The 16,769-nt window shown below is 38.4% G+C and overlaps 1 protein-coding gene and 1 gene segment (V, D, J or C); both read left to right on the top strand.

The window, feature by feature from the left end:
- LOC101135612 (T cell receptor alpha chain MC.7.G5) overlaps positions 1-16,769 on the top strand; it is a 548,557-nt gene that overhangs the window by 268,874 nt on the left and 262,914 nt on the right. The window lies entirely within an intron of this gene.
- LOC129526830 (T cell receptor alpha variable 38-2/delta variable 8-like) lies at positions 6,375-7,865 on the top strand. The segment is given in 2 exon segments: positions 6,375-6,501; positions 6,751-7,865. Coding segments are annotated over 2 exon segments (357 nt in total).

The raw sequence follows: 16,769 nt of genomic DNA, 5'->3' as shown, positions 1-16,769 counted from the left end.
AACATAACAGTGAAGTTATATTTTTGATATAATAATTTCTTTTTGGGGGGTAGATACCCAGTAGTGAGATGCTGGGCTGAAGAGTAGTTCTATTTTTAGTTCTTTGAGAAATCCCTATACTGTTTTCCATACAGGTTGTACTGATTTACATTCCCACCAACAGTGTATAAGTGTTGCCAAACATCTGTTGTTTTCTGACTTCTTATTAATAGCCATTCTAACTGATGTGAGATGGTATCTCATTGTGCTTTCAATTTGCATTTATCTGATGATTAGTCCTGTTGAGCATTTTCTCATGTTTGCTGACCATTTGTACGTCTTCTTTGAGAAATGTCTGTTCATGTCCTTTGCACACTTTTCAATGGGCTTATTTGTTTCTTGCTTGTTGAGTTGTGTGAGTTCCTTGTAGATTCTGGATATTAGTCCTTTGTTGGATGCATGGTTTGCAAATATTTTCTCTCATTCTGTAGGTTGTCTCTTTACTCTCTTGATTATATATTTTGTGGTACAGAAGCTATTTAGTTTAATTAAGTCCCATTAGTCTATTTTTTGTTTCGTTGCATTTGTTTTAAGATCTCAGTCATAAATTCTTTGCCTAAGCCAAGATCCAGAAGAGTTTTTCCCAGGTTTTCTTACAGAATTTTTATAGTTTCAGGTTTTATATTTAAGTCTTTAATCCATCTTGACTTTATAGTAAGAGAAATGGATCCAGTTTTGTTCTTCTGTGTATGGATAACTAATTTTCCCAGCACCATTTATTGAATAGGGTGTCCTTTCCCCAGGGTATGTCTTTGTCTGCTTTTCAAAGATCAGTTAGTTTTAGGTATATGGCTTTATTTCTGGGTTCCATATTCTGTTCCATTGATCTGTGTGTCTATTTTTTATATAAGTGCCATGCTATATTGATACTATAGCCTTGTAGTATCATTTGAAGTCAGGTGATATGATGCATCAAGATTTTTCTCTTTGCTTAGGATTGCTTTGGCATTCAGGTTGTTTTTTTGTTTCATATTGATTTTAGCATTTTTTCCTAATTCTGTGAAAAATAATATTGGTATTTTGATAGGCATTGCATTGAATCTACATATTGCTTTGGGCAATATGGTCATTTTAATAATATTGCTTTTTCCAGTTTATAAGCATGAGATGTTTTTTCATTTATTTGGGTCATCCACAATTTCTTTCATCAGTGTTTTGTAGTTTTCCTAGTAGAGATCTTTTACCTTTTTTTTAAGTGTATTTCTAGGTATTATTTTGTGGCTATTATAAATGGGATTATTTATTTTGTGGCTATTATAAATTTAGTTTGTAGCTTGGTTGTTACTGATGTATAGAAATATTACTTATTTTGTACATTGATTTTGTATCTTGAAACTTTACTAAATTCACTTATCAAATCTGGGAGTCTTTTGGAGGAGCCTTGAGGGTTTTCCAGGTATAAGACATATCATCAGCAAACAGATAGTTGGACTTTTTCTTTTCCAGTTTGGATGCCTTTTATTTCTTTCTCTTACCAATTGCTCTGACTAGGACTTCCAGCACTATTTTGAATAAACGTGGTGAGAGTGGGTATCCTGCTTTACCCATTTTCTCACTCCTGCTTCCTGAGATCACTTCCTAAATAAACTACCTGCACCCAAGGTAGTTTCAGGCTCTGTCTTGGGGGGAAATCAAACTAATACAAGGAATCTTTGGAAATCCAAAGATTCTTTGAAAATTTAACAAAGAAAGAACAGAGGAGAGTTCAAGGTGAACCTTACTGGGCTGAGCTAATAAAGGTAAGTGAGTACTTGAGTGAGAAATTGTAAAAAAAAGATGATGAGGCAGATCACATTTACTAAACTCCAATCTCTGCAGATATGTGATTACGTCTTTTCAGTGTTCAAAAACTTTTCCTTCCAAGTTTAAGCTCTTTCAACTGTCTCTCATTTCCCCTTCCCAAATCTTCTGACCCTTTACTATTTAAACTTCATTCCTAGTTATTCCCAAAATACGTCTCTCTTCTAGTCAGTTTATTCCCCTTACTGGCTCATAAGCACTTAAAGCTCATTGCTGGCTCCAGCATTTCTCTGCTGGTTGCTCCACCCACCCAAATTTCCCTTTTGTGTATATTTCAGACTGCTTAAACCATATTAATCTTATAATGACCACCAGAAATCTCTCTTCCCTCTAAGATTTCTTCTCTAATAATCAAAGAATCCTTTAATTCCTTCTCTTCCAAATGTCATACAGTACCAACTGTGGACCAAACAATCCGACTCTTACTGACATACCTTCCTAAGGCATTTGCTGTTCTTTCAAGGTACTCATCTTTCCTCCCCAAATACATTATATTCTCTATGCAGATAGAGTTTGCCTTGTACCCTTCACAATTCCTCACTGCTCTTAGCTCAGTATTAAGCACATAATAAGTGCTGATAAGGCACAAATATGCTTAAGGTTTAAATTATAATCATGCTATATTTCTGAAAGAATATGAAGGAAAAGAAACAGGTTTCTCTGAGGAGATAAGATGTGATAGAAGGTGGAATTTAAGAAAGCAGTGATAAAGGAGAGGACAGATACATTTTAAACATCCAAGTCTTTTGATTTAGTGGAAACATAAATCTGAAACTCGTAAAAAGATTACTTTTAGAATACATGTCTTACTAAAACCAAGTTCTTTCCATACAGAAAATCCTAGCAACTGCCTCTGTAATTATCTCTTTGATCTGAAGAGGGCACTGTTTGCTCCTGTTGATAGCAGTTACTTACAAAAAACCGATCTCATTTTGAAGAATCTGCTATTCCTAATACATACAAAATAACTAGAACAAATCCTATGTTATCCGTAGAGTCTAGGTCAGATTTCCACATTCTGGAATCAAATTTTCCACCAATTAAAAAGGTCAAACCATGGAGGAGCTTTTAGGAACTGTATTTGTGATCTGGTGGCTTTGGCCTGGGTGAGAGCTGAGTGAATTCATGTCATCAGGAACACAGAGGACACAGAAGGTTCTGAGAACTAGTCTTTATATTTTACAGAAGGGATTCAAAGAATAAATAAAACATTTAATTTACCCTTTATTTAATTTACCCTTAATTCATCTTTTTAAGAAAATTTGCTATCAAATGAAGGAAGAGGAAAGCTCTTCCTGACCATCTGTCCAGAGAGACAGAACCAATCTCTGTTCTCCAGAGAGACAGAACCAATAGGATGAATATATAGATATATGAGAGGGGATTTATTAGAAGAATTGGCTCATGCAATTATGGAGGCTGAGGAGTCCCATGACAGACTGTCTGCAAGCTGGAGAACCTGGGATGCTGGTAGTAGTGTGACTAGTCCAAATCCAAAAGCCTGAGAACCCAGGGGGCCACTGGCATAAATCCTACAGTCCATAGGCCAGGGATCCCAGAGTTCTTGTGTCTAAGGGCAAGAGAAAAAGAGTGTATCCCAGCTCCAGGCAAGAGAAAGACCAAGTTGCTTTTCCTAGGTTTCTGTTCTATCCAGGCCTCTAGCAGATTGGATGCCCACACTGAAGATGGATCTTCCCCATGTATTCCACTAAGACTCACAAGCCAATGTCCTCTAGAAACACCCTCACAAACACACCCAAAAATAATGCTTTACCAGTTCTCTAGGTATTCCTTAATTCCGTCAAGTTGACGCCTAAAATTAACTATCACACCATCCATGAAGGAAAGATGTTTTGTCATCTACTATAATTATTTGAACAATGTTTCAGATCCATGGGACAGAATGAAAAAGATCTAGAATAAATCTGATGTCTTTGTTTCTGTTCTTGTTGACTAGGGTTTTGTAGTGCAGGGGAAGATAAGCAGCCTCCTTCAGTGCTAGTGCCAGCTCCACCTCTCCCTGAACCGCAAGCCCACCCAGTTGAGGGACTGAGCCATCTATGTCTGTGCTGCAGGGAACCTACATGCCCCTGAAAGCACCTAAAAGCACCACCCCCTCCACCCTGCATTGGGACCTCCACTCGGGGGTTAGTAAACCATCTTCATCACCTCCTCTGACCAAAAGAATATCGTAAATGAATGTAACAAATCAGAGAAAATCTTTTTTAAAAGACTTTTAGAAAGCTTTTTGTTCACTGTATTATCAGATAAGGAATTGAGAGTCATGAGAACCCTGATCATGAGCTGTCTGAGGTGACTAGGACCAGGGACCCTGAGTGTTCTTTCATCAAGACCCAGTCATCTAAGAGGGGCTGTCTCAATGATTGGAGCGGCTTCTCCCACTTGTGCCATTAATTGCTGATATGCCTCAGTTTTTGCATCTGTAAAAATTCTCCCATGAGAACCTGAGAGTAGGCATGTGATACTCACATATTTTTCTCCTAGTTTTTACTTTTTATAGTCTAACTAGCTAACTCCAGTAAGAAATCCCATGATGGTAGTTGCCAGGTAGGGTTGATATCCCAAGGGAGCACAGTAGAATTTCTCAGACTGCCCAGAAGGGGTTCTGCTTCCACAAAAAGGCAGCCGTCTGCCCACCCCACCCGTATTTGCCCACTTGCAAGTTCTTTTATATACATCGCTTTATTTGGTCTTCAATGTTCAATAATTTGATTAACTGTGGAAGTTGGAACTGATTGAATGATAAATACAAGATACTAAAGTTCTGATTGCATAGGTCCCAGAGGATCACAAAAAAGATCTAAAGTGGCAAGGTCTATCTATGGCCACACCACCCCAAATGTGCCCAGTCTCATCTAAAATGGCAAGATCCATTCAGCATTGCAGCACTGGAATCCCCAATCAGCATTGCAACTGCAGGCCCAGTGAGCCCAGGCAAGAGGCGGAAAACATTTACTCTTGAGACCCTAATTAGTGAACTCATAGCTGCAGCTGGCCTGAGACTGGGAGAGAAGACAGCCCAATCATCTGGAGCTACCTATACAGACTAGAGAGTGGTGGCACACGCCGGTAGTCCCAGCTACTTGGAAAGCTATGGTGGGAGCATCACTTGAGCCCAGGAGGTTGAGGCTGCATAATTGCGCCACTGCACTCCAACCTGGGTGACAGAGTGAGACCCTGTCTCAAAAGAAAAAAAAAGAGAGGAGAAGGGGGTAAATTGTAAAATAATAGCATATTTACCAATTTCCTGTGAATTTGTCCAGAAAATAGTAGGTAGTGCAGAAATTTAACACCACGCAAACAAGAAAACTAGATGACCTATGGAAGAAACTCCACATGCTGTACTTTAAGAAGTCCTCTGGAGTTAAGAACGGCTGTGGCAAAATGCCCACTGTTAGCACCATTTCCAAGTGGAAATAATAAATGGGAAGGGAGAGTTAAGACCACCACTCCCTATACGGCAAGTCAGCTTTTAATTTAGTCTTTTATTCTCCTTCTTGTTTTACAGGGGGAAAAGTTTACATAAAGCTGAACTATACAGAAGCCTTATCTAAGATTGAATCACACAAATTAAATAGGGAGAGAAAATTAATGCAAATGAAACTAGTAGTTCTCTGTATTGTGAGTTTTCATTTTTGCTCTGTTGCCTCTTCTATAAAATGCAGACTAATTCCTGACCTTTCCTCCCTCAAAGAAGAATGTGTGCATGAGAAAAAATCAGATGCCAATGAAAAGCTGTCAGATGTGCAACACAGAATGTTCCCAAATGAATTTTATGTTAATTGTTCTGAGTCTTCCTTCACAAAGTCATTAACAGAAGCTCACAAAAGCCCTTGCCACCAGTATTGTAGAGCCCCTTGACACAGCCAAAATCAGGTATCCTTTTTTTAAAAAAGAAAGTCTTCAACAAATTACAGTATAATTAGATATCAAAATTCTGGTTTCAATTTTCTCTAGACTATCTGAATGTTATTGTTGTTGTCATTATTTTTCATCATTTCTCAAAGTATTAAAATACAATTTGGTCAAACAATAATATAACCAATACCTGTGTTATCATAACCCAGAGATAATTTTCTGATATTGGCTTCAAGACAGAGGAGGGAGAGAAAAAAAGGAAAGAAGGAAGGAAGAAAAAAAAAGAAAAAAGAGGAGTAAGGGGAAGGGAAAGAGAAGGAAAGACGGAAAGGAAAGAGAGAGAAAGAGAGAGAGAAAGGAAAGACAATAAAAGCTTATAGAGAAAATTGAAGCCACAACATTAGCTTGGCCTGTCTTTTCCCCACCCATCTCATTCTCCTGTCCAAATTATGTCTTTAAAAAACAATGTATCAGCTCCCTTTCCTCTTCATGTTTATTCCCAAATAAATTACAGTTCCAAAAACATCTTTTTTCATTAAATATTATGGTCAAAGTTTTATTCTCTGAAGCAAAAGACAAAAAGTATCGAAGAGCTTTCCCTAAGGGAGACATCATAAACAGCCCACCTGACATCCCATTTCCTGTTCTGAAGCAGCTACGGCACCAGTACAGCTGATACTCAAGGTTCAGATCAGAAGAGGAGGCTTCTCACCCTGCAGCAGGGACCTGTGAGCATGGCATGCCCTGGCTTCCTGTGGGCACTTGTGATCTCCACCTGTCTTGGTAAGGAAGGCGCATGTATTCACCTTAACTAGTATTCAATAGAACAGAGAAGTGGGAAGAAAGATTAATAGTGCAAGAATCTAATCTCTTCATTGGGCCCAGCTATTAGGGGCAAGAAAGCTGATGGATTTTGTCAGAGGTTTGGATCAAGAGGAAGAAAGGCGGGTGGCAATGGGAACAGGCTTGTGAGTCTGTTTCTCTCTCTCACATGATATCCCAGTGAAGTCCTTTCTCTCCTCTTTCCCACAGAATTCAGCATGGCTCAGACAGTCACTCAGTCTCAACCAGAGATGTCTGTGCAGGAGGCAGAGACCGTGACCCTGAGCTGCACATATGACACCAGTGAGAGTGATTATTATTTATTCTGGTACAAGCAGCCTCCCAGCAGGCAGATGATTCTCGTTATTCGCCAAGAAGCTTATAAGCAACAGAATGCAACGGAGAATCGTTTCTCTGTGAACTTCCAGAAAGCAGCCAAATCCTTCAGTCTCAAGATCTCAGACTCACAGCTGGGGGACGCCGCGATGTATTTCTGTGCTTATAGGAGCACACAGTGAGACAAGCAACAGGGAGAGGCTTACAGAAACTTCAGACCTCAGCATCTGTGCAAAGGTCAGGGGGAAGTGTTCAGGGTTATAGGAACATAAAGAGGAAATAATTGTCTTCCCTAAAGAAAAAAAATGTATCTGACTATAGGAAACACAGAGGGGATGTCTATAAGCTGTAATTTTTGAAATAGTAATAAAATAATGAATCCACACATGCTTTATAGATTTTCAAAGTACCTTCACATGTTAATCCATTAAACCTGCACAAGCCTGTGTTACATAGGTCAGATCAGATATTCTAAGCATCACTGCTATCCAGAGAATCTTAGAGCTTGACCTAAAGCTATATTCTTTTAGAATTATATATTTTTGCTTTATTATTTTAATTACTGTCTATCTGTACATCCCATGATCATATCAAAGTCAATATATCCAAAACTGAATTTCTTACCATCTCCACAAACCTTTATTTTTTCTTCATTTTTTTCTCCTCAGCCTTGCTCAAGATTCAGGAACACAATAAAAGTTTGCTATTGCTGGGTTTCCAGTTTGGGGAATTTCTTCACCCTCAACTTTCCAGCCTGGGCTATCAGATTTTTATGCATACCTTATTACATTCTAATTATAAAATGGTGCAAAAAAACACTACATCATGTCAGTCTCACTGTTTCCCCTCTATCCATCATTCTTTCTGACTTTAACCTGGCTTAATCCTGTATTTCTTAACGTTCTTTAAAGCATCATTTGTCTTGACATAAGAAAGTAAGGAAAGAAAGCAAACGACTGTCAAGTAGGATTTCATGTACTGCTAGTACTCACCAGCAAATGCTAAAAAAAAAAAAAAAAAAAAAAGAAAAGAGGAAGTTAACTTCTGGTAATGCTATAATTGCTTCTGGTAAGGCAACCTAGCAGGTGGTGACAATTTTGATAAACCTGGTCCAACACGGAGACCAAGCAGCTGCCATGGTCCAAGTCTCCACCCCTATGTCTTCTGAGAATTTGGAGATGCCTGGACCGTGAGAGGATTCTCCCTTATGCTAAGGGAAAAATTAAAATAAATGAAAAAAATAATGCCAACATTTCTTTTTATGCCCACAATTCTCCCAATACATCTCCTTCACTATTAAGCCCCTTGTGGAGCATTTTATTCCATCTGCTCACTGTGGGTGGCGAGAGGGAGTTTGGAATGACAAACAGCTGAAATAATTAAGTCCAATAAGCAGGCTCCAGAGCTTAGGTTGGGGGTCTGTTTGGAATGAGTGGTGAGAGTGACTGGATGTGGAAGAGGGTAAGGGGAGGCCAAGACCAAACTGCGGAATCATAATTCAGATTGCTGAGTCATTTCCCAAACACAGCAGCTTCAGTAACGCCACACCCTAGCCCAGCTCAGCACCCAGGCTTCTGCTTGTCTGAAAAAGTGGGGTAGGCACCAATCAAAATGAAAACCTTTCTCTCACACAAGGAAGACACCTTCAGGCTATTCAGGTTTTGCCCTCCCTTTTACCCCTGAGGCCCATGAGTCACCCAGACTTAGATTCAGGCTAGTTACCAAGTTTCATATCTAAGCTCACTTCTTTCCATCCTTGCTTCTAGTGCTTTCACGCAGCTCCTCTCATTTGAATTAATAAATAATCATTAATCTACTCTCTCTACCTTCGATTGTGTCCTCCTTTAATATGGTTTAGCTGTGTCCCCACTCAAATCTCAACTTGAATTGTATCTCCCAGAATTCCCACATGTTGTGGGAGGGAACCAGGGGGAGGTAATGGAAACATAGGGGCTGATCTTTCCGATGCTATTCTCGTGATAGTGAATTAAGTCTCACAAGATCTAATAGGTTTATCGTGGGTTTCTGCTTTTGCTTCTTCCTCATTTTTCTCTTGCCGCCGCCATGTAAGAAATGCCTTTCACCTCCCACCATGATTCTGAGGCCTCCCCAGCCATGTGGAACTGTAAGTCCAATTAAACCTCTTTTTCTTCCCAGTCTCAGGTATGTCTTTATTGGCAGGGTGAAAACAGACTAAAATACACCCTTCAAACATTGCTTCACATAGCTGTCCCAGTGAGCATCCTGTAATAAAAATCAGATCATGTACACACACCTCTGCCTCAATAAAGCCTCATTTCCCACAGAAAGGCCCAGTGATTATTTAGAATATAAGACCATCAAAGCGGAGGCCACCACTGTATCTCCAGCACTTACCATGCCTGACAGGGTAAATGGTCAGGGTCATCTACTGATGGATTAATTAGTCTGTCCCCTGCTTAGCAACTCAGCCTCATTTGTTGCCATATTCCCGTCCCCCCAAACTGTACACGCCCATCCACTCGGCAAATGAAATTGTTTTCTGCATCTATGCCTTTGCCAGCATTGTCCCCTCAGCATGGAATGCCCATCCCCAATTAACCACTTGCCTATTATTTGAAAGGTTCGCAAGCCTCCCCTCTTCTCTGAATCCTTGTCCGGACCCTTTTGCACTGGTAGAACTGATCACTTTCTCCTTTATCTCCTAACTGAAACTCTAAGCATATTTCTAATGTGGCAAATCCAACACCTTATGGTGTTTACAGGTATTTTTCACTGTCTCCCCACTAAAATGCAAACTGTTAGTTACCAAGGACACAGTTTTACCCATTTCAATAGCAACTGTGCCTCCAACAATCTTTAATTCACAGAAATGATTTTTAAGTTTTTTGAATGAAGGTAATTAATTGATGGGCATTTTCCTCATTAAACATTATAGAGTAAAAATGGATAAATTTTCTATTTTGCTATCTCCTCCATAGTTGTGTTAACTCAGAATTCTGAGCTAACTCATAGGACTGTAAGGCATGTCAAAAATTAATAGTAACAACAGTATCATGCTGATAATAAAAATATTAGTAGTAGCTAACAATTATTGAGTATATATATATATGTGCCCCATATTCTGAGAGGTGCATGACATGCTTTATTTCATTTAGTAGTCCCAACAATCCATGCTGTAGCTACTATTGATATCCCAGTTTTATATGAACAATTAATATAGGTTCAAAGAGGCCAAAATGCCTAGAATCACACCATGTATGACTCCCTAACCACTGGACTTTTTCCCTTCCCAAAGGGTGGCAAACTGCTATAGCATCTCAGTCTTACTAATGTAATAGACACATAGAACATAAGAAAGAAATTCATGAAAACAGTGCTGCACCATACATGCACTTGTAGTCCTCACTTTTTCTACAGTAGTAATTGCAAGATGAGACTTATTTCAAGTATCCTTATTAATAGAAGTTAAATGTAAAAATAACACTATTACCATTATTGTTTACATAGGAAATTTGTGCCTTTTTAACATTAGTTTATAATTATTTGACTTGGGACTATACAATATTTTCAACTTCTTCAGTGCATTTTTCAATAGCGTTTAAGTTTAAAACGCAGTCTTTGGCGGGGGCATTAATAAATGTTTCAAATGTCATTTTGTATAACTCTATAAAGAATACAAGAGTTTAGAAGAAATTTCTAACCTTTCCAAGTTATCCGAATTTCCAAGTTATCATAGGAAGATCCTTCCTTTGTAACTTTTAAAACTTTTTTGTATATGGTTGGGCGTTTCTATGAATGCTGCTTTTCAATTTTTTTTGCTTCAGTGAAAAATTATATATTGTGAAAGCTTTCCCACATAAACAAGCAGTTTTTCTATAGCATGAGTTTGCCATGGCTACAAGATATTAAATTTTTGAAATACACCTCATTTTACTCAATAACTTGAGGTTTCGTTTCTTTTTTTTTTTTTTTTTTCAAATGGAGTCTCACTCTGTCGCCCAGGCTGGAGCACGGTGGTGCAATCTCAGCTCACTGCAACCTCCGACACCCAGGTTCAGGTGATTCTCCTGCCTCAGCCTCCCGAGTAGCAGGGATTACAGGTGCGCACCACCATGCACAGCTAATTTTTGTATTTTTAGTGGGGGTTTCCTCATGTTGGCCAGGCTGGTCTCAAACTGCTGACCTCAAGTGATCCGCCCACCTCGGCCTCCTAAAGTGCTGGGTTTGCAGGCATGAGCCTCTGTGCCCGGCCTAACTTGAGTTATTGATCGAGTAAATCAATGAATACGGTAAGCGTGATAAGTACATTGTTTCCAAATTGGAGCTATTATAAGTAAAACTGTAATTTTAAAAAGATACTTGTACATAAAATAGTATGCAAGTAAGAGAGAGCCCAGATCAAAGTAACTGAAGCAAAACAAAACAAAACAAAAATCTGTTGGCTAATAAAACTGAAAAATCTGGGTTAACGACTTTAGGAAGGACTGGACCAAATGCTCAAATAATGTCACCACAGCGTGTCTCTATCGTTTGGCTCTTGTTTATATCGGCTTTACTCTGAAGAAAGCTCAGGCCCACATGATGGCAAAGATGGCCGCCAGGAGCCTCGGACTTGTGTCCTACTGTGTTAGTTTCCTCCTGCTGCTGTAACAAATTACCACAAACATGGTGGCTTAAACAATATTACTTTATTATCCTACAGTTTGGGAGCTCATAAGTCTCAGCGCACTAACACAAAGGTGTTGGCAGGGCTGTGTTCCTTCTATAGGCTCTAGGGGAGACTGAGTGAAACCCTGAGCTTCCCTGGCTTCTAGAGGCTGCTGCGTCCCTTGGCTCATGGCCCTCTTCCATCTTCAAAACTAGAAATCGCAGCACTGTGACCTCTACCACCATTGTCACATCTCCTGTCACCCTCACGGCCCTCCTGAGCCTTGATCCTTGAGATTACATTGAGATCCCCCACATATTCCAGAATAATCTTCCCATCTTAAGGTTCTTGGTGAATCCCATTTTCTAAATCAGATTTTCAGGGACATTTGCCACATAAAGTAACATATTCACAGGTTCTGGGGATAGGTGGTGGACATTGCTATAGACTGAATGTTTGCGTCCTCTCAAAATTTGTATGTTGAAGTCCTAATCCCCAAGGTAATGGTATTAAGTGGTAGGACCTCTGAAAGGTGATTAGGTCATGAGGGTGGAGTTCTCATGAGCGAGATTAGTGCTTTTATAAAAGAGGCCCCAGAGAGCTGCCTTGCTCTGTCCACCATGTGAGAGCACAGCAAGAAGGCACCATCTATGAACCAGGAAATGGCCCTCACCAGACACTGAGTCTGCTGCTATCTTGATCTTAGATTTCCCAGCCTTAATTGTCAGAAATAAATGTTGGTTGTTAAAGCCACCCAGTCTATGGCATTTGGAGTATAACTGCCCCAGTGGATGAGAGAGACATCTTTGGAAAGCTACTACTCTCCTTACCATACTTGCCAAATTAACAACTCCAGCAGAAGAAACAGGCTTCTTTTGTGATATTTCCAGAAAATATCCTGGACTGACTTTGCTTAGACTGATTGCTTCAGATTTGGGAAACAGGCAGAGGTGGTTCCTCAAGGCAAAGCCAAGATGCTACTAGAAGAGGAATGAATAACGGATACGTAAAAATAACAGATGACCCCAATGCTATTAATTTCTTTCAAACTCCTTTTTGCCATCAGAAAGCAGTAATAAGCTCACATATCAATTCCAATAAAATAATTTTTAAAATTGCCCAAACTTACATTTCAACATAGCAAGCAAAAAGCAATGAATAGAATTGCTTCACCAAAATATAGAAGCTCTGTTGACCAGAAATTCAGCATATACAGTTGTTCAAGATAATTTCAATGTGTTCAGCAGATAAAGGGACAAATAAGGACTCTTTAATGGCAAATTTAGCTGAGGGATGTGTTAAATTGTATATTTGGCAGACTGAAACTAAAGAATAAAAAAAGAGACAGCTTGATATAACTTTCTATGCCAAACCCAATGTTATACTCTAAATCTAAAACTCCAGAAAAAGTTTGAAAGCAACAAATATGAAGTCAGGAAAATCATTCTAAATTACCAACTATTTAGGTATAATCTTGAGCATTTCAGCTGTAGATGAAAGTCCTATTTATTCATATAGATTCTCATATGCTATGAATAATAGTTCATTTGGATGTCTCTTAAATCAAGGAGGGATAAAGATAGGAAGGAAGAAAGCTGGCAGGCAATAAGAGCCAAAGTAAAGATATTATTTTGATTAAAATATACTCATTGTTGAGGTATCCACAAATATTTGAGAAAACATTGAAGAAGTAAGACAGGTCAGAAAATATAAGTATATGATCAGCACTTAGTGAAAACAGTTAAAGAGAAAGAAAGAGCAAAAGAAAAATTGCTTAAAGCAACATAGATATTCAAAGATAAGGAATTAAAGCTGAGATAAATGTGACAGAAATGGAAAGGAAGGAAAATGAAGTTATGAAACATTGGCAAAAATAGCTAAAGAATGCAGAATAAAATGTCCTAGAAAACATTTATCAAAGGGTTATATTTTATTAGCATTCAGTAGTCACAAGGCAAGAAATATTATGATAGCTATAAATAAATACATGAGAATGTTTAAGGTTTTATGATGATCGTGGCTTTACTGTTCAATATATATTAAATAAACCACAAGTTATCTATAACACAGTTCTGAATAAAATTTAGGAAACGTAGAGTCAGGTACCTCAATATAGAAAAATACAGAAATAATTAACCATAATGCAGACAAAATGACACCCAGTTGTAGAGAGCTTACAAGCATTGAAATATTCAGAATATTATTTGATTAAAAAAAAAACTCATGTAAAGATACCCTAAGCAATACCAAAGATAAACACACACACACACACACACACACACACACACACATGACACATACACGCTATATATAGGAAGGAAGAAAGCTTCTTTATTGGGGACACAGTTTACATATTACCTCTTGTTTCTATGAGATGCTATAAGAAAAAATCTCTTAAGATTTACTACATGGGTAATATATTTATATAGTGTCTGTGTGTATGTATAGCAAACTCTTATATATATATATATGGATATCTTACAGTCTTATAGACTTATATGAGAGTGACAGTAAGAGAGAGAGAGAGAGGAGTGTATACCTATTTCCTCTCAAAAAAGGCCATATTCTGGCAACTCCCTTATTCCCCATTCCCTACTATGCAGTTTGATCTAGCCTTAGATTTCCCAGGAGGTTCTCTTCCAGAAAAGTGCCTGTAGCTGTAAAAGAATCTTCATCTTGGCTGTTTCAATGCAGGATTCCTATTGAGCCAATACCTTACCATTTTCTTTCCTTCGTGGAACTGTGCTTTGTCATAATGCAATAAGTTTTCTGTGAAGTATATCATAAACAACAGTCCTACAGAATTCATCATTGGACATAATATAGCTTCTTTACTGGGGACACAGTTTACATATTACCTCATGTTCTATGAGATGCTATAAGAAAAATTTCTCTTAAGATTTCCTACATGGATAATTTGTACCTACACTTGTAGTTGGTTTTTATCATATGGATGAGGTAATTATCACAGGACTGATTGTTTTCCTTCTTTACATTGACTGCTAATAAGTTCAGAGCCAATGTTAGCTTAACTCCAACTATAGAGGCTGATTGCATATATTTTAATTCCAAATCTAATTCAAGGTTTATGTTCCTGCCCTTATTTTTTTCTTCTTGATTTTTGTATTTCTTTGCTGTTGTTTTTGTAGATTTTTCTGTGCCTTATACTTTTTTCAGAGATAATTAAAACAGTGTGTGAATTCAGTGGGGTGGATGAATGAATGAGGCAGAGAAAAAGGAAATTTACACGGTAGGATAACAAACTCACATAATATGTAGATACATATAAAAAGACACACAAAGAAAAAAATTTCTCTAATATATCTAATCTTCCTTATGAATGATCCCATCTACCAAATAGTCAAGAAACTTAAATTTTGTAAATTGCAATTAACAATGTCTCATTTTATTCAGGTTTAAAGAGTTCCTTTCACTTTAAATATTCAGTTCATTTAAGTTCAATTCCATGTTAGGTCTGATGTAAAGTCTTTCTTAGATGACTCAGTCTCTTTAGGTGATATGTTTGGAATTCAACCACCTTACCCTTTTCTTTCCGTGATGAAATTTAGGTGATAAGGTGAGACAGTTGAGTGTCACCTGAGGCAAAAAAAAAAAAAAAAAGGCTTAAATCCATGCATTGCCTTCTGGATCTCTTGGTCTGAGCAGCTGAGCAGCCAATCTACTCTGTTCCCTGTGTAGGTACCTAGTTATATATGGATTTTCCCACCTGGACTTTTGGGATTATGTGTTGACACCACTGCGGAAGCCAATTGTTTCAGCCGCTTGACTCCATCTCAAAGACCCTCATCATGAGCACTTCTTTGTACTTAGCCGAGGACTTTGCCAGGCCACTAGCTCTCTCAATTCTCTGCATCTACTTCCTGGACCCCTGGGGACTTCTGTATTCCCTGCACCTGTAAACAGACCATGGGGATTCTAGAAAGTAGCCTCTGACTCATGTAGCCAAGCCTTGATTTTTCTCCAGCGCCATCTTCCCACAACTTAAGTAAGACTTCCCCCAGGGACATGCAGCCTGCCCCTAGAACACTGTGAGAGGTGCTCTACTACCCAGTACTCTTGTGCTGTTCCCATACTTATCTAAATGTTTCTAGCCTTTCCTAACCCAATCAGTGTCCGCCCTTAGCAGACCAGGGGAAAGACCAGAGTCCTGACACCTAAGTTCCTTGTTCTGCCTCCATTTTTCTTTATCCTCTAGGACCCAAAAAACTGACCTCCCTCTCTGTCCTGCACCTTTCTGTCAAACTGATGTAAAACTCTGTGATCAAGTCCAGCTGGCCTTACATATAATATGGTAAAGAATACAATAAATAATTAAGAAAAAGTGTTACACCTGAAAAAAAAACCTTACTTTTAAGGCAGTTCTCTTGTTAAGTAATCAAAGATCCAAATTTAGATGTCAGAGCTGAATATTAATGCTTTCTATTTCCATTCCTCTCAGAATAATCTAATCTCTCCCCACTCAAGACAGATAGATTCCTCAGAAGAATATAGATAAGGTTATGTATCTGAAAATATAAAGGAGAAAAGAATATTAATACATTTCAAAAATATAATCTCAATTACAAGTAGAGGGAGGAAATATTTTATATCACCAAGGGCACTCATTGGAAAATCACCATAGATATTTTCAAAGAAAATAAAAGACTTCCAAAATCATAAGAAATTAAGAAAATGAAGAAAAGACAAGCTACAGACTGGGAGAAAATATTTGCAAAATGCATATGTATTTTTTTAAGTGGTATCCAAAATGTACAAAGTACTCTTAAAACTCAACAATAAGCCAGGCATGGTGGCTCACGCCTGTAATCCCAGCACTTTGGTAGGCCAAGGTAGGCAAATCACCTGAGATCAGGAGTTTGAGACCAGCCTGGCCAACATGGCGAAACCCTGTCTGTACTAAAAATAGAAAAATTATCCAGGCATGGTGGCGGGAGCCTGTAATCCCAGCTACTTGGGAGGCTGAGGCAGGAGAATCACTTGAACCTGGGAGGTGGAGGTTGCAGTGAGCCGAGATTGGGCCATTGCACTCCAGCCTGGGCAACAGAGCAAGACTCCGTCTCAAAAAATAAATAAATAAAATAAAATAAAATAAAATAAAATAAAACAATAAGAACATTTAAAACCCAATGAAAAAAATGGGCAAATATCTGAACAGACACCTCAGATCTGAACTATCTGAACTATCTGAACAGACTATAAACAAAGTATATAGATGGTAAAGAAGCACATGAAAAGATGCTTA

Source organism: Gorilla gorilla, chromosome 15 (genome assembly GCF_029281585.2).
Source record: "Gorilla gorilla gorilla isolate KB3781 chromosome 15, NHGRI_mGorGor1-v2.1_pri, whole genome shotgun sequence".
Taxonomy (NCBI): Eukaryota; Metazoa; Chordata; class Mammalia; order Primates; family Hominidae; genus Gorilla; species Gorilla gorilla.
Note: the sequence above shows the minus strand (reverse complement) of the source record. Positions and strands in the feature narration are given on the sequence as shown.